The sequence below is a fragment of the Stegostoma tigrinum genome, chromosome 9, assembly GCF_030684315.1.
Source record: "Stegostoma tigrinum isolate sSteTig4 chromosome 9, sSteTig4.hap1, whole genome shotgun sequence".
Taxonomy (NCBI): Eukaryota; Metazoa; Chordata; class Chondrichthyes; order Orectolobiformes; family Stegostomatidae; genus Stegostoma; species Stegostoma tigrinum.
This window is the reverse complement of record NC_081362.1, coordinates 25,651,821-25,675,621: the sequence shown is the minus strand read 5'-3', so window position 1 is coordinate 25,675,621 and position 23,801 is coordinate 25,651,821. Positions and strand designations below refer to the sequence as shown.

The 23,801-nt window shown below is 40.8% G+C and overlaps 1 protein-coding gene across 1 annotated transcript in view; it reads right to left on the bottom strand.

Annotated features, from left to right (window-relative positions):
- plg (plasminogen) overlaps nt 1–23,801 on the bottom strand; it is a 219,310-nt gene that overhangs the window by 14,714 nt on the left and 180,795 nt on the right. The window contains exons 27-29 of the mRNA XM_048536068.2: nt 18,485–18,651; nt 11,700–11,848; nt 1,367–1,463 (exon numbers count right to left, since the gene is read on the bottom strand). Coding sequence (XP_048392025.2) covers nt 1,367–1,463; nt 11,700–11,848; nt 18,485–18,651 — 413 coding nt within the window. The remainder of the gene's footprint in view (nt 1–1,366; nt 1,464–11,699; nt 11,849–18,484; nt 18,652–23,801) is intronic.

Sequence of the window (23,801 nt, the reverse complement as noted above, 5' to 3'; positions counted from 1 at the left end):
CCTTTTTCTGCCTGCAACCCCTGCCACCATTTTTGGATTCCTGGTGCTAACTTGGTCAACTTCATGTTATACAATTTGGAAGCTAAATAGAACTACATGACATTGGAGCAGAATTAGGTCCCACTCTTCTCGGTTAATAAGGCCTTCCTAATCGCACTTACCACTAATGTTTGTCACACTATATATTTTTTTCTTTCAATTTGATTCTATTCTTAACTTGCCTGATTAGTCATGGTTGGCTTATCCCCTTTTTTAGAATCCTTCTTTCTCATTGGGATATATCATAGATCATAGAATCCCTACAGTGTTCATAGGCCCTTTGGCCCAACAAGTCCACACTGACCCTCAGAGCATCCCACCCAGACTCATCCCCTTATAACCCACCTAATCTACACATCCCTGAACACTATGGGTAATTTAGCATGGCCAATCCACCTAGCCCGCACATTTTTAGACTGTGGGAGGAAACCGCAGCACCTGGAGGAAACCACACAGATACGGGGAGAATGTGCAAACTCCACACAGACAGTCGTCCAAGGGTGGAATCCAACCTTGGCGCTGTGGGGCAGTAGTGCTATCCACTGAGCCACCATTTGACATAAGACCATGAGAAGTAAGATCATAAGAAATAAGAACAGGAGCAGGTCCCTTCAGCCTCCTCCACAATTCAATAGGTTCCTGGTGGACCCAACATTTTTTGCGTCCACTTTTCTGTGTTTTCCCCATAATCCTTGGTTCTCTTAATGAAACCTGTCGTAAGCCACGAGCTATTTACTTAAAAGTCCGCCATTATTCCTCAACTGTTTTTCTGCTAAATAAACTCCTTTCCCAGTCTGCTCCAACTTGTTCTGCCCTCATTGTTTTGCCATTACCCTCACTTAACGTGGAACAGTTGTTTCTTATCTAAGTTTGTCCTCTCAAATTTGAATACTAAATTATATCATGGTCACCTTTGATACTTCCCTGGAATCAAGTGACAGATAATTTATCAGCCTACTAGGGTTATTGTGACAAGTTTGTTATTCTCTTGCAAGATGCAACATTTCACTGCTCCATGTTTGTGCAGCTTGGCACTTCCTTCCTTCATTTCAATAATTCTTGGGGCCAATGTGAATGAAAAATGAAACCATCTAATTTGCAATCAGGAAGAGCAATGGATTGAAGTGCATTTATGAATAAATTTAAGTACATTGATAAAAAAAACAGCTATACTATTAGTCTATAGCAGAAAATATATCAATATAATCAAATATTTACAGTTTCAATATTTAACTCTGCATGATAATGTGCTCTCAGTTTAAGATGTTAATATTAGCATACATCTTATGTGATGTGTATGCAAAGTTAATACAGAAAGCAAACTTACCACATATGGGAATATCATCGCAGTAATCAAACTGTTTCCTAGGATCTGTGGTGAAACACCAAGGGCCATTGAGGTCTCCATCTGGATTTCTGCAATACTACAATTTAACAAGAATATATTGCACTAGTGACAACACGTTGTATTTATTCCGTCAGAAATGTCAGTCTTGGTGAGTTTCGTTGAGGGCTTCCCTCTGTGAGGCCTGGTGGTTTCTTATGCTATCTTCTTAAACTTGCCCGATTATCTACAAACCACACTCTTTTGATGCCCAGTTCATTTTTCACTTGCTATTGGTAGAAGTACTCTACACTGCCAGAATGCCCTGGTAGTCCTGGTGCTATCATCATATTGAAAATACAATTGTCCACCAGAACACCAAGGACCATTGAGGTCTCCATCTGGATTTCTGCAATACTACAATTTAACAAGAATATATTGCACTCGTGACAACACGAGTAAAAACAGCCAGTAAAAACATTTCAGCTGCTTCACAGGAGGGGCACCAGTCAAAGCTTGGCTACATGGTAAGCAAAATAGGTATTAAGGTGTGCCTGAAATGATGAGGGAGAGGAGAAGTGGTTAGAGAAGGTATGACAGAGATTAGGGTCCACGCACTTCGTCGAGGGTAACACACTTCATATTGTTTGGCAGGCTATTGATTGTTAGCACTGGATTTTAATGTCAGGTGGAATATTTACCAGAAATTGACTAAATGTCAGTCTTGGTGAGTTTCATTGAAGGCTTCCCTCTGTGAGGCTGGTGGGTTTCTTATGCTATCTTCTTAAACTTGCCCGATTATCTACAAACCACACTCTTTTGATGCCCTGTTCATTTTTCACTTGCTATTGGTAGAAGTACTCTACACTGCCAGAATGCCCAGGGAGTCCTGGTGCTATCATCATATTGAAAATACAATTGTCCACCAGACCACCAAGGACCATTGAGGTCTCCATCTGGATTTCTGCAATACTACAATTTAACAAGAATATATTGCACTCGTGACAACATGAGTAAAAACAGCCAGTAAAAACATCTCAGCTGCTTCACAGGAGGGGCACCAGTCAAAGCTTGGCTACATGGTTAGCAAAATAGGTATTAAGGTGTGCCTGAAATGATGAGGGAGAGGAGAAGTGGTTAGAGAAGGTATGACAGAGATTAGGGTCCACGCACTTTGTCGAGGGTAACACACTTCATATTGTTTGGCAGGCTATTGATTGTTAGCACTGGATTTTAATGTCAGGTGGAATATTTACCAGAAATTGACTAAATGTCAGTCTTGGCGAGTTTCATTGAAGGCTTCCCTCTGTGAGGCTGGTGGGTTTCTTATGCTATCTTCTTAAACTTGCCCGATTATCTGCAAATCACACTCTTTTGATGCCCTGTTCATTTTTCACTTGCTATTGGCAGATGTACTCTACACTGCCAGAATGTCCTGGTAGTCCTGGTGCTGTCATCATATTTAAATACAATTGTCCACCAGATCAAGCACTCCCAGTCCAGCATTGCACTGCATAGTTCCTGTCTTTTTGCATAGTCATGTCATATACAATAAAATCAGCACCTGACTTTGTAGACCTGAAGGTCCTGGTGGATGGGGCAGTGCAAGAGAGGGTTGTCTTCTTCCAGAGGACCAGCAGAAGAGACCATGACACTAGCTCTTGTTAACATGGTCTGACCTTGCTTGGTCAGTGCTGTTTCAGTGGTCCAGAGGAATGCTCAGCAATGCTGCAACAAGGTCAAAGACCTTCTCTGTCGTGAATCTAATGAGGACCTTGTAGAATATGAGTTCCCTGATTGGGACTGTTAAGCTGGTCCAATCAAGGAGCCTTAGCTGACAGATAAAAAGCGGTGCATCAGACTTTCTGGCTCTGAGGCAGCTGCATCAGTGTCAAGGACTCTCCTCGTGTAAATGAAGGATGACTTGGTGATGGGATACCGGCCTCTGTGGTGTTATTTCATTCTCCATACCCTACGAATACATGCCACCATCTTCTCTCTGGTTATGTCATATGCTCTTTCTCCGCTACTGCACACACCTCTTGTAGAGGTTTATTGTATACCACTCCCATGCAACATTTTCCCTATTTTGCTCTAATCCACCCAACCCTCCAGACTAAACGTTGCATGGCCTCTGTGCTGCATATTGTCAGTTGGAGCAGATAAGCACCTTTTTCCCCCAACATGTACCCATGCTGAACAGTTGTGTCAGATGCTTACATCTTATTCAATCCCTCAGTTTGTCTCATTCTATTAGCAAACACCAACAATATGAGAGGAGTGACAGTAAAGGTAGTGACATGCCTGACATCCAGTTACTCATGCATGACAAAGAGGGGATCTTTACTTTGACAGGGTGAGGACCAGGTGCTGAAACCTCCATGTCCCAATAACAAAGTAAGAAGCATTGTCCACTGCTATGCTGCTCTTGCATAAACAAACACTGTGTACTCTTAACATTGCTGATCTTCTACTCCTTGTTCATGGTGCATTCTCTCTCTTGTATCCTGCAGGTATTAGTGGCATCTGCATGGTCTCAGTAGCCAAGAAATTGGCCTCACAACGTGCCGTTCTGCACCTCTGAGGCAGGTTTCATGTTCCTGGCACATTTTAATGATGGAATCTTCAAAGCACAATGCTCCATTTTTTTCAAAAAAATGCTTTGTTTGCCCAAATATGTCTTTCACCATGGGACTTTTCATAGCTTTACTCAACTGTAATTGTTCAAAAGAGGCACCTGGCCCTATTAGGGTGTCCAACCAATTCAGCTGTCCAATTATGTTTTTCAGTTCCTTATTCCCGTTTTTGAAGTCGCTGCATCTTTTAATTAAGTTCTAATTTGACTAATAACAGTTTCCAAGCAAGATTGCTGATGAAAAGTGACACTTGATCCAATCTTTCTTATTTCTAGCCCAATGTAGTTAAAAAAAAACAACAGAAGCTTGAGTTCCAATTTCAAATTCTGCTTTAAGCTTACTTATGACAATGTTTTCAAATTCACTGCTCTGACCACACAAACAAAAATCTACGTGCATCATAAAAATGCTCGAATGCTGTTCCCCAGTAAAACTGACAATAAGGCTATGCTGCAAAAGCCTGTGATTTCTGATAAACCTGTTGGACCATAACCTGGTGTCATACGACTTCTGACATTGTATAAAATTCAAGGTGGTACGATGTTCCTAAACAAGCGTGTAAAACATATGAAAGCCAAAATTTTGCAAAGTGGGAGCAAAATGTGCCTTGCCTCTCGGAACAGTCAGAGAGGCTGCTGGAGCCAACGGGTTCACCCTCCTCTGTCAAGCATTTATGGATGTTCCCTCAGAATCAGAAATGTAACATAACAGATGTGACCACCTTGACACTTTTGCGGCTGGAAGAATGAAATCCACTGAAGCACTCATGGCACAAGAGGTGAGCTTCTGTGCTCACAAGTGTAGGCTCTGCTTCAGGCAGCCAGAATAAGGTTCCTCTACTCATACGGGGTGAAGAGCTAAATGACAAGCCACCTGCTTTGATTCTTTATTGCCCTATTGTGGGTTGTTATGCTCCTGAAATGAGAGAATATCAGTTATTATGGAAAATGAAAGCTTATCGCACAGCATTAGTGCTGGATCAGGTAGTGAGGTCTCCCTAAACTTGGCAGAGACTTGGCAGTGCAGAAACCATGCAGGGCTGGTGATGTTGCAGTTTGGGATGTGAGAAGGTGAGTGGGGAAGAAGTTGTATACATTGGTTAGAGTGGTAGAGCATCAACCTCGGTGGCAGATGGGTGCCAGTAGTAGAGGTAGAATGAGTGTGAGACATTGGAGAGTATAGTCCACTTATGCTGGTGGAGTGAAGAAGGACATTGGCCCTCCTACAGAATTAGGCATTCTGCCAGATGGCAGGGACTGCTGCAACACAAGTAGCAACCTCAGGACAGGCTGGCAATGGTCTGGTGCTGTGAACTCCTCTGCTGGTCTTGGGATAACAGAAAGCTCCTTATGTCAACCAGCTCAGTAGGATCTCCTGGATCACACCTTTAAAGTGGGGCAAGGACCTCCCCCTGACTGTCATGTCTGGGGCAAGCCTCAGGAGCTGCGCAGGACATCTCCACTTTGGCAGTGCTTGCCTGGATATTTTGTGGCTTTTTAAACATGGCATCAGTGCCAGGGATAACCAGGTGTAGAGCTGGTTGAACACAGCAGGACAAGCAGCATCATAGGAGCAGGAAAGCTGACATTTTGGGCCTAGACTCTTAATGTCAACTTTCCTGCTCCTATGATGCTGCTTGGCCTGCTGTGTTCATCCAGCTCTACACCTTGCTATCTCAGATTCTCCAGCATTTGCAGTTCCTACTATCAGTGCCAGGGATACAGGGCATTTCCAGGATCCCCATGTCTCCATGAATTTCTCTGGAGATGCCACATGCTATTTAAGAATAGAGCTGGCACTAATGAGTAAAATAGTTAGATAACAACAGGTAAAGTTGGATATGGGGAGATAGAAAGAAAGTCAATAACAGAGTTAATACTTGTGTATGTGAATGCATGAAATATAGTAAATAAAGTTGAGGAGTTATAGATGCAGATTGTAGTGTGGAATTATGACATTGAAGTGGTGACGGAGACCTAGCTCAAGGAAGGGCAAAACCGAGTGTTAGATATTCCTGGGTATAAGTTGTTAAGGAAAGATAGAAAAGGAGGACAGGTAGCCCTGTTAGTTAAGAAGTGAGTTGAAGTGCTGGAGAAGGATGATGTCTCTGAGGGTTCAAGGACAGAGCCAATTTGGTTAGAGTTACAGAACTTAAAATGTGCAGTTACAATGCTTTGTGTGGCTTACACATGACCAATTAATGCAAAGGACCACTGGCATCTCAGAGCACTGTTGAGCTTACAAAGTCCACCTGACTAATATCAGAGCATTTATGCCAAAATTGGGAGAACTAGTGAAACACCAGCCAGATATTGTCTGTAAGATATTATTCTGTAAATACAACTAAGTCCCAGTCACCACCATCAACATCCCTGGGTATGTCCTGTTCCAGTGGCAAGACTGACCCATTAAAGACTGTGGCACAGTGGTATAGAGCCTAGAGGGAGTTGTCCTGGGAGCCCTTAACATTGCTTTTGGACCCCATGACGCCTGATGATACCAGGTAAAACATGCAAGGAAATCTGCTGATTACCCTCTCTCCCCACCATCCTGCCTCCCACTCCAGCTGGTAATTAATATTGCATTAATACTCCAAGAAAGCTCTGAGAGTGAAAGCAAGTACTCACAATGTTTGGGAGCTACATTACCCATAACCAATGGTGGTTTGGTAGGACCAAGGACCATTACTGACCGAGTTTGGTTGAGGGGCATTGCTGTTACAGTGGGTCTACAACGGGTGGTTAGGGAGTCAGCAGGAGAGTAAAATCTACTTGACCTTGTCCACAATAATTTACCTGTCCCGGGTGCATTTTTCCATAACAGAATTGGTAGAAGTGAATAGATATAACAAACCTGACAACTCAGAACTCAGCATTCATGAGCCATCAGCAACAGCGGACCTTCATTCAATCACTACTGAGAATCTCATGTCTGATACATCCCCCACTCTCCTGGTACCATCAGATCAGGAGATCAACAGTAGTTCATTGAAAAGTGCAGGAGAGCATAGCCAGGAGCAGCTCCAGGAATATCTATAATTGAGGTGTCAATCTGGCGAAGTTACAATACTATTTCCACGCCAGACAGTGAAAGTATTATGGATTGGGGTAAATGATCTCACAACAGCAGATCAATTGAAACTCTGCAGTCTTGTCACATCCAATGCATGGCAGTGGCATTAAAACAATTAACTGGGAATGGTTTCAAATCTCCAGCATTTGCAGTTGTCCATTTTATTAAGGAGGCGGAGGCTCTACAAATAACCCCTTCTCAATGATGATGGAGTCCAGCATGCAAGTGCAAAATAATGTTAGGGGACATGCATTTAAGGTGAGAGGAGGAAAGTTCAATGGAGATCTGAGGAGCAAGTTTTTTGCACAGAGAGTGGTAGGGATCCAGAACGTGCCACCAGGGATGGTGATGGAGGCAGATACAATAGGGGCATTTAACGGACTTTTAGATAAGCACATGAATATGCAAAGAGTGGAGGGATATGCACTAAGAGCAGGCAGAAGAGATTAGTTTCATTTGGCATCATGCTCAGTGCAACATTATGGGCCAAAGAGCCAATTCCTGTGCAGTGTTGTTTTATGTTTTAAAAGAACAGGCTGATGTAACATCACTAGCAACATCCTAAGGGTTAGCATTGACCAGAAACTGACCAAATATTTACATATTATGGCTACAAGAGCAGATCAGAGGCTACACATTCTGCAGCAAAGTACTAACTTCCTGTTTCCCCAAAGACTGTTCACCATCTACAAGAGACAAGTCAGGAATATGATGAAGTACTCTCTGTATGCCTGGATAATTCCAGTTCTAAAAAGACTCAAGGAGCTTGATACCATCCACGCAGCCTGCTTGACTGATACCTCACCTTGGACACTAATTTCCTTCACACCAACATATAGTGACAACAGACTATATCATCTATAAGATGTATTGCAGCAATTCACCAAAGCTTCTTTGACTGCACCTTCTATTCCCTCTAGCAGCCAGAAGACAAAGGTAGCAGATGAATGGGAATCACCTCCAGCTTCCCTGCCAAGTTCATCACTATCCTGACTTGGAATTATATCACCATTCCTTTAGTCTCTCTGCATCAAAATCCATAACTCTCTTCCTAATGGCATTGTACCTACACACTAAGGGCTGCAGTGGTTCAAGAAAGCCCTTGTTCCTTGGGCGATTAGGATGGACAATAAATGTTTTCAACAGCACTCCCACATTCCATTGAATAGATTTCTTAATCATCTTTCTGTCTCATTCCGCTTATCAATACCAAAATTATTACATTGCTCTGTTGCCTCAATTTTTGCCAATTGATTTTTCAAATATGTTTTCACATGACCTTTTCCTCCCACTTTCATTTCAAAACAGTTTGCGCTAGATATACGATTTATCAGGATATTGATCCCAGTCTGGTTTAAGGGGTGTCCATTGTAAAGGTAACATCCCCTCTCTCCTTATTACTGATTGGCATCATTGGACTCAAAAACTTATCTTTCCATGCCATCTTCAGCCATGCATTTCATTCTCCATAACAAGGTGCAGAGCTGGATGAACACAGCAGGCTGAGCAGCATCATAGGAGGTCCAGTTTGTTTGTTGTGACAATTGATATGTGGCCCACATAACAATACAAGACTATTATCTTTGAAGCATATTTGAAAGTTAACATCTTAAATTCTTCTACAGAAGGCCATTCATTGTTCTCCCTGTGTTGGCTCCTATTTGGGCCATGATAACTACATTCTTCTCGACCTACTCCAAGTTTATATCCAGCTTTAAGGCAATAACTTCTAATTTGGTCCTGGGTAGTGACTGTGACATTCAAAACATCCATTTGTGGGTACAGAGAGTGTTATCAATTTCCTACTGACAGTGGGAATAGTCATTGAATGGTTCCACACATTCACCTTGGTGCCCTTGCTCGTCTGCACAGGCAGAAAGTAACTTAACCCATGACTCAAAACAACAGATATAAAGCTCCACACTTGCAGGACCCCCATGCCTGCCTGATTCCTGGTCGCAGACTTCTGTCTCTTTTCATTGAACAACATTAAAGTTCTACTTATCCTAAGTGTGTGACTGCCTACATTGTGGAACAATATGTCCAAGAAACTCCTCCCCTTCCTAATGCTCAGCAATGCCTGCAGATTGCCAAGCTGGAGACTCTTCCATGGAAAAATTGTAAACTAGCTGCTTTTGCAGAAAACAACACATTGATCTTATTAAAGTGAGTTTTAATGCTATACATCATGTTATGTAGCTAAATGGGACAGATTTTGAACCATTCTAGCAACTCAAGACTAGGGACAGTGTGATCCATGAGTCTCTGTGGACTATTGGTAACAATAGAATCATTCTCCGCCACAATCTGCAACCTTATAGCCTGGCATATCCTTCATTCTTTTATTACCATCAAGCCAGATGATTGGCCCTGGTTCAATAAGAGTACAGGAGGATCTGCCAGGCAAACCTAAAAGTGAGATGTCAACCCAGTGAATCCATAAAGCTGGACACTTCCATGCTTTTCAGGAGAAGCAGCAAATAATAGACAGAGCTAAGAGATCCCACAACCAACAAATCTGATCCAAGCTCTGCAGCCCTGCCATATTCAGCCCTGAATGGTGGTAGACAGTTAAACAACTCACTGGAGGAGGAGGCTCCAAAAACTCCCAATCCTCAGTGATGCTGGAGTCAATATATCAGTGAAAATGATAAGGCTGGAGCATTCACAACAGCTTTCAGCCAGAAGTGCAAAGTAGATGCTCCATATCGGACTCTTCCAGAGGTCTCAGCCTTTCAGTTGCCAGTCTTTATCTAATTTGATTGATATGATATTGTATCAAGAAACATTTGAAAGCACTGGATGCTGTAAATGCTGAGGGCTCTGACAACCTTTGGGCGTAGTACTGAAGACTTATGCTCAAGAACACATAGCCACTCCCATTGGTGAGCTGTTCTAGTACATCTACAACATTGGCATCTAGCTGACAATGTGGAAAATTGTCCAGGCATATCTTGTACATAAAAGGCAAGACAAATGCAACCCAGCCCATTACTACCCCATCCGTCTAGTCTCAATCATCAGTAAAGTGGTAGAAGGTGTCTTCAACAGTGCTAACAAGCATCACCTGCTCAGCAATCACCTGCTCAGAGATCCCAGGGTCTGGCGGTTACCGTTGAAGACATACTGAACTGGACTAGCCATATAAATACAGTGGCTACAAGAGCAGATCAGAAACTAGGAATTCTACAGTGAGTAACATATCTCTTGACTTCCCAATGCCCAGAGACCTGCCAGGGCCACTCAGCTCCTAATCTCATTGCAGCTTTGGTACAAGCTTTGACAAAAGATCTGAATTCCAGAGGTAAGGAAGAGTAGCTGTCATTGACATCAAGGCCATATTAATCCAGTATAATATCAAGGAGCTCTAGCAAAACTGGAGTCAGTGAGAGCTGGGGAAGAATCTGCCTACTGGTCACAGTCATACTGATATATAGGAAGATGGCTGTGGTTGCTGGGAGCCATCTCTCAGCTCCAGGACATTTCTGTAGGAATTCTCTGGGGTAGTGACTTGGGCCAATCATCTTCTCCAGCTTCTTCAATGACCTTCTCTTCAATATAATGCAAGAATTGGTGATGTTTGCCAATGATTGCAGATTGTTCAGTACCATTTGTGACTCTTCAGATACTTAAGCAGTCTATGTCCAAATGCAGTAAGACCTGAGCAATATCCAGGTTTCGGCTGAAAAATGGCAAGTAATATTCCCACCACACAAATGTCAGTTAATGACCATTCCCAATAAATGACAATCTAAACATTGCCCCTTGACATTTAATGGAACAACCATCACTGAATCTTCCACATCCTGGGCATTGCCATACTTACTGAACTAGCCGTATAAATATCGTGGCTACAAAAGTGGACCAGAAACTAGGAATTCTGCAGTGAGTAACATATCTTTTGACTCCCCAAAGTCTGTCCACCATCTACAAAGCATAAGTCAGGAGTGTGATGGAATACTCCCCACTTGTCTGGATGAGTGCAACCTCAAGAGCACTCAAGAAGCTTGACACCATCCAGAACAAAGCAGCCTGCTTGATTGGCACCACATCCAGTCCCTCCACCATCAACACTGGTGAATTTCTGCAGTGTATCTTGTAGATAGTACATACTGCTATTACTGAATGTCAATCCTTAGACAGCACTTTCCAAACCCAAGGCAACTTCCATCTAGAAGAATTCAAGCAGCAGATGCAAGGGAACACCACCCTGGAAGTCAACCCTCCTGCCCCAAAGGAAGCCATTGACTATCCTGACTGAGAATCCTGGAATTCTCTCCCTAACAGCATTACAGCACATGGACCTACAGCAGTTCGAGAAGGCAGTTCATCATCACCTTCTGAAAGAAAACAATGGGTAATAAAATGCTGGTTCAGTGAATTAAAAAATTGTACTAACTTGGATTAATACTGGTATGATGGGTGGAATGTATCTGCTTTTTAGCTTCCTACAAGACCTACAATTTCCTCTTGCCCCTACATAAAATTCTCCTAAGTAGAGAATGTTTAACAAGTACAAGGATTTGTGATGAAAAGAATAGATGAATTTTAGCAAATTAAATAGAATCTCTTTAACATTGTACAATGTCAACTGAATGCATGTTGTGTAGCTTATGCAGTCAACTCACATTTCCATCAAGTCCAGCGTTAGGATGTGTTACTGGAGTGAAGCTGTTATGTTGATGAGGGGTCATTGCTGACCAATTCTGGCAAGTCCTGCCACTGGATGTAGTTGATCTCGTACCACGATATGTCTCTCCAATACCGACTTGGCAATCTGGCAAAACACATTAGCAAAGAAGAAAACTAACTTGCATTTCTTCTGTTATTATGCCGAGAAACCAAGAGTCATATTTAATGAAACTATTATTTCACTTAAAAAGAATTAGTTGGATTGAGCACTCTGGGATTGAACATGGATGTCAAGCTAGTTTTCTATGAAGAAAGAAGCAAAAATCAATGCATAATTCAAAATCAAGATATTCAATGGCAGAGGCCCAGGAGCAGGATATGTGCTTTGACTTGTAGCTGGAAATGAAGAATAGTGTTGGGGAAACTAACAGGAGCAAGTAGACTATGAGTCAATGCAATTAAGAAAAGGACAAATACATCAATTTGTGTTTAAATTGGCAGGACCAATATTGTTTTGTTTTTTGCTTGTAAAGATGCTTGGAATTCCAACGTAATGGACTGTTAGAACCAAGATGAGAAGAGTGCATTATCTTTCACTAATCCCAGTACTCGGTGAGTCACAACATAAATTGAATTGTTTTACCTGGATACCAAAATGGCCAATCATGTACTTTGTTTATTTTAGATTAAAGCAAAAAAATCTCATCACCAGGTTTCTTTATAATAAATCAATAATTTGGTGTTTATTAAACCAAACTTATTTATTGATTATGTAAAATTGGTTCCCATACACTTAGTTTGTGATATGAATATATAAATGTTTATTCCTGGAAATAAATAAAAAAAAACCAAAACACATACAGAAAAACACAGACTCAGTTTATGAGGTTGGGGACGAGGAAGGGAGCACTTTTGGCAAATAAATTTTAGTCCTTGAATGCAAAAAAGGGATAAAATGTGGACTATTTAGAAGCTGTCAAAAACAGATGTCACCCCACAGAATTAGATGTCTTTCTAATCTTCTCCAAAGCAGCTTAGTCAGGAAACACAGTATCAAGGATTCTTCCAGATGCTTTTCAGAAAGACATTCAAGGTTCAGTCTGGATCAGGGCCCATGATACTACACTGGGCCACAATAAGAGGTTTTACAAGAAGAGGAGAGCTGGGTGTGAAGTTATTTTCCTTTCCAGGCTGGCCATCAACTTAAAAATCCAAGCAATCTCCAAAACAGAAAACGTGATTTGAGTTGTAAACCCATGCATTTCACAAACAATTATCTCAAGATGTGTAGCTTTCAAAGAAATCTCTTGTGTAAAAAAGGATTTCCCTGTCCATTCATTGGCATCTTCATAAAATCGAGAAAAACAAATGCTCACAACCCTTCAAACTAAAGTCCACAAAAGTGATTAAATATGAAGCCATCATAACACTTATACATCCTTGAAATAAAGGGAAACACTATTTCAAATGTGTTTCATTTCAAATATATTCAAGAATTTAAAAAATTAAGCCATATTTACATACATTCTTATTTGCTCTTCTTCCCTTGAACTTAAGATATTTTCTTGATACTTAGCTAATTAAACCAATGCTACTTTTGATAAACATCAGCAGTAGCATTATTTTTCTATGAAATGCAAACAACATGTAACTGATAAAGATTTACTTTCAAACTCCACTGAAGTACCTGGCACTTTTGTTTATTCTTTTTCCACAGACTAAGCAGAAATCAGTAAAGGTCAGCATTTCCTTATATCTACGATGGTCAAAATGTTGATGAGCCAGTAAATTCTCCAATTTCTTTTTCAACCCAGAGTATTTCTTTTGGTGTCATTTAAACATTTTAGTTAAGTATCTCACTGGCTTCTCTGTGCCCAAGTCATTTTCTTGTAACAGAACTGTTCCTACCATCAGGTCACTAATATCGAATGCTACCCTGAAGGGTTTAGTGAAATTAGAGAGAACAAATACTGGTTTATTAACAATGATTGCTTTGAAACTATGTCTGGCACTCCATTGACCACAATTTAACTTTCTTTTGCAGAAAATTTCTTCGTGGAGTAGCTACAGTGCAGACATGTGATACAAGCATGCAGTAGAAACCAAAGATCCATACAAATCTCCTAATTTCTCAATATATTTTAGGGGCACTGAGTCCACTAAAATTTTTACATGGCCAAACTTGGTCTGCCCTACTACATGCACTAGGTAGGTTACCCCAGCTTTTGCAAACTAAATTTTGGCAAGTTTTATTACTAAATCAACAAATTATATTTTCTAAACAGAGCTTTCAGTTGCTACCTTCTAAGTGTCATTGTTTAACAGTACATTTTTAAGGAAAACCACACAATTAGGGAGGCTGGCTATCACTTCATTCATCAGTTCCTGGAAAATGAAGAGGGTGGGCTTTATTTTAGTTTAAATAACACCACTCAACATTGGAAGAGAATATCTGGTGTGACAAGGAAGGTATCTCTTTATTTGGGTGTTAAACAAGTCTAGCAGTCTCCCTTTAACAAAATTCTTTCAGTAATTTAATTTTATTATTTTTAATTTTATTTAATGTATTTAATAAATCTGTTTTAATTTGATGCTGCCATGTCTACCAATACAATCTTCCAAGCAGGGAACTGGTTAGGAAACTATTTTTGTTCCTGCATTGACCTTTCTTTAAATCTATGTCGGATCTGCTTGAGCCATCAAACTGTTTAATAGCAGAGTATCCTTTGACATCACATATGGCTAAAATTATGCACCCTGATTTGTTCTTACAGACACCTTTAAATTCTATGAGTAGACTGATAGCCAGCTGGATATTAGGTGGTCTGAGTAAGCATGCAGGGGTCTTGAGGAGCACAGATGGGTCTTATAAGCCTGAGGGTTATGGAGACTGCAAGGAGATATGAACAGGATGGGCAAAATGAGAAGCTTTGGCATGACTGTTTGAGAGGCTTTGGTAATACTGTTAAAACTTAAATGTTCAAAGGTTTCTTATTCTAGAGAAGGCTACCCTCAAGATTTGCAAACTGATTTATCTAGCAGGGTTCACTCAGTCTTCAGGAACCCAACCACCTCCACTAAAAAGGGAACGGAAATTTGAATTTTGAACAGGAATTTAAGTTGTGAACTCAATTTCACTTGAATTGAGTGTTGGGTCACAAGCAGCCTTGATTCTTGACCCATAGACTCTGCCCTGCCACTCAGTGAGATCATGGCTGTTATGATCATCCTCAACTCCATTACTTTTTTCCACCCAGTCCTTGATTGCCTTGCTGATTAAAACTCTGTCCATGTCAGCTTTGAATATTCTTAATGAACTAATCTCTACAGTCCTCTGTGGTAAAGAATTTCATAGATTCACTATGAAGAGGAAATTCCTCCTCATCTATTTTAAAAGGATGACCCTTACTCTGAAATTGCTACCTGATCCTAGAATCTCATACAAAGGGAACCTTTCAGCATCTACTCTATCAAACCCTTGAAGAATTGGACATGTTGCAATAAAGTTACCTCGTATTCTTCTAAACTCCAACTAATACAGATACAATCTACTTTACTTCTCCTCATAAGAAAATCCCTGAATATCTAGGACCAATGTTGTGAACCTTTTCTGGACTGCTTCTAATACTTGTACATCTTTCCTTAGCTAAGGGGAACAAAACTGTTTACAGTATTGCAGGTGTGGTCGATTTACTAGTGCCTTGTATAGTTTTAGCAGGGCTTCCCTTTGAAATCAAAGCTACCATTTCTTTGTATTTTGGCTTTTTGCAATTTATGCATAAGGATCCCCATATCCCTCTGTGCTGCTTCTTTCTGCATTCTTTCTCCATTGAAGCTTATTTTTTCTTATTCATTCATGGGAATGAGTAGGCTAGCATTTATTGCTCATCCCAGAGGGCAATTAAGAGTCAACCACATTACTGTGAGTCTGTAGTCACAAATAACCCTGACCACACAAGGATGGCAGTTTCCTTCCCTAAAGGGCATTAGTGAAATTTTCCTGACAATTAACAATGATTTCACATACTCTTAATTCCAGACTTTTGTTGAATTCAATTTCCACTATCTGCCACAGCAGGATTTGTACCTGGGTCCCCAGAACATTACCTGGGTCTCTGGTTTAACAGTCCAGCAATAATAGCATCCGACCATCATCTGCCCTGTTCTTAATTGGTTTTATTTAAATGAGCAGTTGGCACTGAAGACAAGTCACAAAGACACAGACACCATAGATAGAAAGACACAGCAGTGTGGCCTGTTAGTCTCCAAAACAGAAGCTGCCCATTCTCTGCAGTAAAATAATTCATTTTAAACTTGAAGAAGCCAGTTATTTTTCCTACAACAATTGCTGTCAGCTGTGACGTTTGAACTGAAAAGTCAGAGACAGTTTATATATGAATCAATCTCTGTGTACTTCTTACAAACCAGTGGAAGCTTCTAGAGAAACTTAACTAAACACCAAAGGCCTGGCAGCTGAAGAAAAACCACACCAACATCAGAAATGGGAAGCAAAGGGTACTGAACTGACTTTCCTTTCTTTTTCTAGATCTGCAAATAATCCATTTTCCCTATTTGTTTGTATGTAAGTGCAAGAAGGAGTTTTTAATGGGATTAGAGTTTTAATTAGTATTGTTATCTGTCAACAGTTTATATCAGTTTAGTTGTAGATATGGTCTAATTATTTAGCTCTCGTCTAATTACTTAGAACAGTAATGTTGAACCATGCTTTCTATCAACATTGAGCTGAAACTCAGGTAAATTGAGGTAATCTGCGAACCTTAAAAAACTTAAAAAACACTTGGTCGAATCCAGGAATAGTGCAGCTTGAGATAATGGGAACTGCAGATGCTGGAGAATCCAAGATAACCAAGTGCGAAGCTGGATGAACACAGCAGGCCAAGCAGCATCTCAGCATGCTCCTGAGATGCTGCTTGGCCTGCTGTGTTCATCCAGCTTCACACTTGGTTATCTATAGTGCAGCTTGATTTACCCATGCTACCCCAATGGATTGTTACATAATCATGTCACTATATATGGCTAGATCATGCCCAGTAATCTTTATTTTTTTCCTCTAACTCATTTATTTTGTTCTGAATACTATGTGCATTTAAGTAAAAAACTTATTTTTTGTCTTACTATCATCTTCCTCCCCTTTTGACCCCATTTGCTGCTGTTTTTCTATGCCTGTACATTCTGTTTCTCCCTGTCCCTCTCTGGTTATTATTATCCATATAGCTGCTCTATAATGCTGCCATATCCTTTTTATTTGAAAGCCTAAATTTCCTTGCTCACACACCCATACCGCCTTGATTTAGTCTGAAACTCTTATTCAGCTGTAACTATTCAATTCACCAGGTCACTGGAAATACCATAGTTCAAGTAAAGCCCTCAATAACTCCCTTCAACATCAGTGTTGGTGCCTGTTCCCCATGAACTGAAATCCGTTGTTCCCATACCAATCATATATTTAATTCTTTAGCTTCATATACTCTATGTCAATTATCCAATGGCTCCAAGATTATGACCTTAGATGTTCTACTTTTAAATTTAGCTCCTAATTGCTCAGATTCTTTCAGCAGGACCTATTTTCTAGTCCTATCGATGTTGTTGGTACAATGATGGATGATGCCAACTAGATCCCTCTCTTCCCCCATTCCAATTTCCTCCCCAGCACTGAGGCCACACCATTAACCATGACACTGGGCTGGCAATACAGTCTTCAGGACTCATGCTCACCACTGCAGATGACAGTATCTATCCTCCAAATTATTCTTAACCCTACCACCACTGCATTCCTATTTCCTTGTCCCATGGTACTGTGGTCAATTTACTTACTATCCCTGCAGCCCACACTCTCATTGACACAGCTTCAAGAACCTCGTAATTGTTGAACAATTGCAGGGATTAAGGCTTCTCAAATGCTACTCCCTGGGTTTCCCTAATTGCCTGACTTGCAGACACACCCTCCTATCCTTGATCACAGACCAAATTTGAATGATCTATTCTGAGGGCTATGACTGTCTTCTGGAACAAAGTTCCCATGAAACTTTCCCTCTCCCCAATGTGGCACAATGTTTGCCGCTCAGACTCCAGCTCCTCAACTGGGATCTGAAGCTCCCATGTGCTGCAGCAGCAATACATTACTCCTCTTGCCATCACTAGCATATTTTATTAAACTTATTAGTTACTCCAAAGTCCCTTTTTTTCTACCCTATGAATAAAACTACTTTTTAAAAAATATGAGGGAGAAAAAAGACTAGCAACCTAAACACAAGCCTTTACTTTTACTCTAAAAACTAGAAACATACACCAATCCTGCTCATCAATCCCTGCACTTGCTTACCCTGCACTTGTGTGGTTTGTGACGCTACTCTGCTGCCAGTCTCATTGCAGATAGGCCTCTCAATCCACCTCTTCTATCCTATCCCACTCACTTCTTTCTTTGGAGACTCTATTTCTAGCAATAAAACTTACCTAAAACATCTCATTCATCTTCTGCTCCAACTTCCTACAGTGAGCCAAATTCCCAATTTTTTTTCACTCATGGAACTGGCCCTTTGTTTCATTCAAAGTCCCCACTCACACTGACCATGCTGTTTAAAATCCCCTTTCGTAATGGAGTTGAAATGAACCATTTTTTATACAAAAATTCAATTATTAGTTGAGCTAATTCAATGGTCAGTTTAAAAATGTTGAGATTTTCTTTTCAACAAATGTTGCAATGCTTTTATTTTTGCCATGACTAGACGTATTCCTTTGAAATGAACTTACTTCTATTTACCTGTTTGAACATCAGGTGCTTGAGATGCAATTACAGTGGGAGATTGAGGTCGTTCTGCTTGGCACTTTGAAATCCTGCAGTATTCCCATCGGACCGAAGGATCTGTCGTGTAGCACCAAGGTGCCCTATCGTTATCAGGATTTCTACAATAGTTGTCAACTAGTCCCCTGTAAATCAAAAGTTAAAAAAAAATCATTCACAAAGAGCTAGATTTCTGTCAAATATAATTTCATTCCTTTTCTTGCCCTGGTTTGCAATCTTTCAATCTGAAAACACTGTTTATCATGAAAGAGTTGGTGCGTCTCTGGGTGTTACCTTGAAGGTAATGCTTTACCAAAGATATTTGAACTTGAGGCATACTTACCAAATCTTATAAGGACTTATAAATAACATTTATCCAAAAAATACAGTAGAATTAAATATTGGATATACTTTACTTTTAAATTCATAACAATTGCAGGGCAAAAAAAATTGAGGATGATAATGACTTTGCTATAATTTAATAGGGTAGGATTTTCAAATATTGTCTAGTTGCAGATGCAGCCAATAAATTTCCTTATAGAAAGATTTGTCCTCATCTCCCCCTTCCCCCTACCTCAAGTCGTGGCCTAACTGTATCTTTTAATTCAAGCTGTAAAAATACTGGTGACTCAATGTCAATAGATGTGTCCATTTTAAAACTGCTCTCACTTACAAGCAGTGTGTTGTTCTTCTTAAGCTCAAAGTCTCTGATTGATGCTCCACTTTTAAGAGACTCGGCAACACATTCATAAATCAAATATGGAAACTATTTCATGCCAATCAAGGTGATACCTCTGTAAATATACCAATGAGTTATACTTGCTTGGCAATTTCAGAGTTTAGGAAAAATCCTGACTTCTGTTTCTAAAGCTATGGGTAAAATTGGCTCATTTAATAAGCAAAGATTACACTTTCTTAGAAAATGGTGTCACCCCATAGTTTCCCCCCGCCCCGAGATGCTTAATCTTCAACTATTATCACTTCATTAGGCCACTTAATGAGTCACTGATACAAAACTCTTGCTTTATGATATAATCTAAGTAAAATTGCCAGCAGTCCTCTGGTGTAAAGTAACACCCCTATCTTTAGGTCAGGAAGTCTAGGTTCAAAGCACACTTGCCTCACTGGTGTCTTGCAACATGTCTCAACAGATTGATTAATAGTACTATTTTTAAAATTAAAATTTCTGTTGTTACATATATTTTGCACTAGCCATTTATGGGGATCTGTGCATTAATGATCAGACCAGTATTTATTATATGTGCACTTGACAGTCATTAGCTGTTTGCATTCTTCAGCAATTTCACCCCATTTGGTGAAGGTTTGGTGAGATGGGTTGGCTGGGATGGTGAACTATGACAAGGATGCAGAGATCCTTCAGCATGATCTCAACACATTGAATGAGTGATGTTGTATAATTTGGATAAATGTGCAGTTATTCACTTCAGAAGCGAAAACAAGAAGACAGATTACGATCTGAATGGCTATAAATTGGGAGAGGGGAGTGTGCAACAGGACCCGGGCGTCCTTGTGCACCAGTTGCCGAAGGTAAGCAAGCAGGTGCAGCAGACAGTAAAGAAGGCAAATGGTATGTTGGCCTTCATTGCAAGAAGTTTCAAGTACATAGAACATAGGACATAGAACATTACAACACAGTACAGGCCCTTCGGCTCTCGATGTTGCACCGATCTGCAAAACCAATCTGAAGCCCATCTAACCTACACTATTCCATTATCATCCATATGTTTATCCAATGACCATTTAAATGCCCTTAAAGTTGGTGAGTCTACTACTGTTGTAGGCAAGGCATTTCACGCCCTTACTACTCTCTGAGTAAAGAACCTACCTCTAACTTCTGTCCCATATCTATCACTCCTCAATTTAAAGCTTTGTCCCGTCATGCTAGCCATTGCTATCCAAGGAAAAAGGCTGTCACTGTCCACCCTATCTAATCCTCAGATCATCTTGCATGTCTCTATTAAGTCACCTCTTAACCTTCTCTCTAGCGAAAACAGTCTCAAGTCCCTCAAGCCTTTCCTCATAAGTCCTTCCCTCCATACCAGGCAACAGCCTGGCAAATCTCCTCTGCACCCTTTCCAATGCTTCCACATCCTTCCTATAATGCAGCGACCAGAATTGTATACAATACTCCAAGTGCGGCCGCACCAGAGTTTTGTACAACTACAACATGACCTCATGGCTCCGAAACTCAATCCCTCTACTAATAAAGCCTAACACCTTCTCACACCAAACGCCTTCTCAACAATCTTATCAACCTCGGTGGCAACTTTCAGGGATCTATGCACATGGACAATGAGATCTCTCTGCTCATCCACACTACCAAGAAACTTACCATTAGCCCAGTACTCTGTATTCCTGTTACTCCTTCCAAAGTGAATCACCTCACACTTTTCCGCATTAAACTCCATTTGCCACCTCTCAGCCCAGCTCTGCAGCTTGTCTATGTCCCTCTGTAATCTGCAACATCCTTCTGCACTATCCACAACTCCACCAACTTTAGTGTCATCCGCAAATTTACTAACCCATCCTTCTACGCCCTCATCCAGGTTATTTATAATAATGACAAACAGCAGTGGCCCCAAAACAGATCCTTGCAGTACACCACTAGTAACTGAACTCCAGGGTGAACATTTCCCATCAACCACCACTCTCTGGCTTCTTGCAGCTAGCCAATTTCTGATCTAAACCATTAAATCACCCTCAATCCCATGCCTCTGTATTTGCTGCAATAACCTACCATGGGGGAACATTATCAAACACTTTACTGAAATCCATATACACCACATCAACCGCTTTACCCTCATCCACCTGTTTGGCCACCTTCTCAAAGAACTCAATAAGGTTTGTGAGGCATGACCTACTCTTCACAAAACCGTGTTGACTATCCCTAATCAAATTATTCCTTTCTAGACTATTATAAATCCTATCTCTTATAATCCTCTTCAACACTTTACCCATAACTGAAGTAAGGCTCACTGGTCTATAATTACCAGGGTTAAATCTACTCCCTTTCTGGAACAAGGGGACAACATTTGTTATCCTCCAGTCTTCTGACACAATTCCTGTAGACAATGACAACATAAAGATCAAAGTCAAAGTCACTCCAATCTCCTCCCTAGCTTCCCAGAGAATCCGAGGATAAATCCCATCTGGCCCAGTGGACTTATCTATTTTCACACTTTCCAGAATTGCTAACACCTCCTCCTTATGAACCTCAATCCCGTATAGTTTAATAGCCTGTATCTCAGTATTGTCCTCAACAACATTGTCCTTTTCATGTGTGAATACTGATGAAAATTATTCATTTAGCACGCCTCCTATTTCTTCAGACTCCACGCACAACTTCCCGCTACTGTCCTTGACTGGCCCCAATCTTACTCTAGTCATTCTTTTGTTCCTGACATGCCTATACAAAGCTTTAGGGTTTTCCTTGATCCTACCTGCCAAAGACTTCTCATGTCACCTCCTGTTTCAGGAGCAGGGATGTGTTGTTGCAATTGCACAGGGCCTTGGTGAGGCCACACCAAGAATATTGTGCGCAGTTTTGGTCTCCTTTTCAGAGGAAAAAGGTCTTGCTTTCGAGGGAGTGTAGCGAAGGTTTACCGGGCTGATTCCTGGGATGGTGGGACTGACGTGTAAGGAGAGATTGACAAGTTTGAGATTTTTTTCCAGGAGTTCAGACAAATGACGTGGGATTTCATAGAGACTTATAAAATTCTCTCAGGGCTAGATAGGTTAGATGCAGGGATGGTATTCCCAATGGTGGTCGTATCCAGAACCAGGGGTCACAGTCTGCGGATTCGGGTGGACCGTTTAGGACAGAGATGGGTAAACATTCCTGCACCCAAAGAGTGGTGAGCCTGTGAAATTCATTACCACAGGAAGTAGATGATACCAAAACATTGAATGTATTCAAGAGACGATGGGGTGAACTGGATCAAAGGTTATGGGGAGAAAGCTGGATTAGGCTTTTGAGTTGGACGATCAGTCATGATCGCGAAGAATGGCGGAGCAGGCTTAAAAGGCTGAATGGCCTCAACCTGCTTATATCTTCTATGTTTCTATGATAGCCCTCCCACAGTGCTATTAAAGTAATATGCTTCTGGAATTTGACACAGTGGAAATTAAAGAGTGGCAATTTTGTCAGAATGACTGAGCCATAACCTCAAAAGGAGGTGATACTGCTGCCATGCAGCTGCTCCCTTTGTCCTTTTAGGTAGTAAGAATTATAAGTTTGCAATGTGCTGTCTAACTGAATTATAATGATGTCCAATCAGACAGTTTGGTAATGGAAACATTGCAAATTGTACATTGCAAAATAAATTCATCGGGAGTTGCAACATTGTTAATAAGACATTATGATTTGAGAGTCATCAATTGCGGGCTAAAATAATTGCCAAAACAATTGTAATGGAAAATGCAACGCTAACAAAAGGCCAGAAATCATACAACATCAGGTTATATCCCAACAGGTTTATTTGAAAACACAATACTTCTGAACCTCACTCCATCTTCAGGTATTAGTGTGGGAGGTGTTATCAGACACAGAATTTATAACTGAAAGATCAAAGGGTCACACTGCTAATGAGGATGTATTGAACAAACCTAAGATGCTGTTACATCTTTAAACAGTTAGAAGGATTTATTTGCTCATATGTACATGTTAATCCTCTAATTCATTTCAATTCAGTGACCTAAGAGAACTAAAGGCTTTATCAGTGTAAAGAAGAGGTGACATTTTAGGTCAGACAATGCATGTTAAGTGTGAGGTTTTGTTTAGAATCTGTTTGTGTTTTAGTTTGGAATAAAATGTGCATGCGTGTGAGGTGGAAGGAGATAAAGAGTCTGTGTCTGTGTGTGTGTGTGTGTGTGTGTGTGTGTGTGTGTGTGTGTGTGTGTGTGTGTGTGTGTGTGTGTGTGTGTGTGTGTGTGTGTGTGTGTGTGTGCGCGCGCACGCGCGCGCGCGAGAAAGAGAGAGACAGCGAATCTGTGCGTGTGTGGTCTGTCGCAACACTACAGATTTCTTACACAAACACGGACCAGTTGAGTGAGGAACATTCTTCATCACAATGGATGTTTCAGTACTCTACACCAACATTCCCCACGATGATGGCATTGCTGCAGTAGCCTCAGTAATCAATATCACCAACTGCCAAACTCCAGAAGGCACCCTACAACTCCTCCATTTCATCCTAGATCACAGCATCTTCATGTGCGACAATCAGTTCTTTACCCAGATAAACGGAACAGCCATGAAGTTCAGATTTTCTGTCCA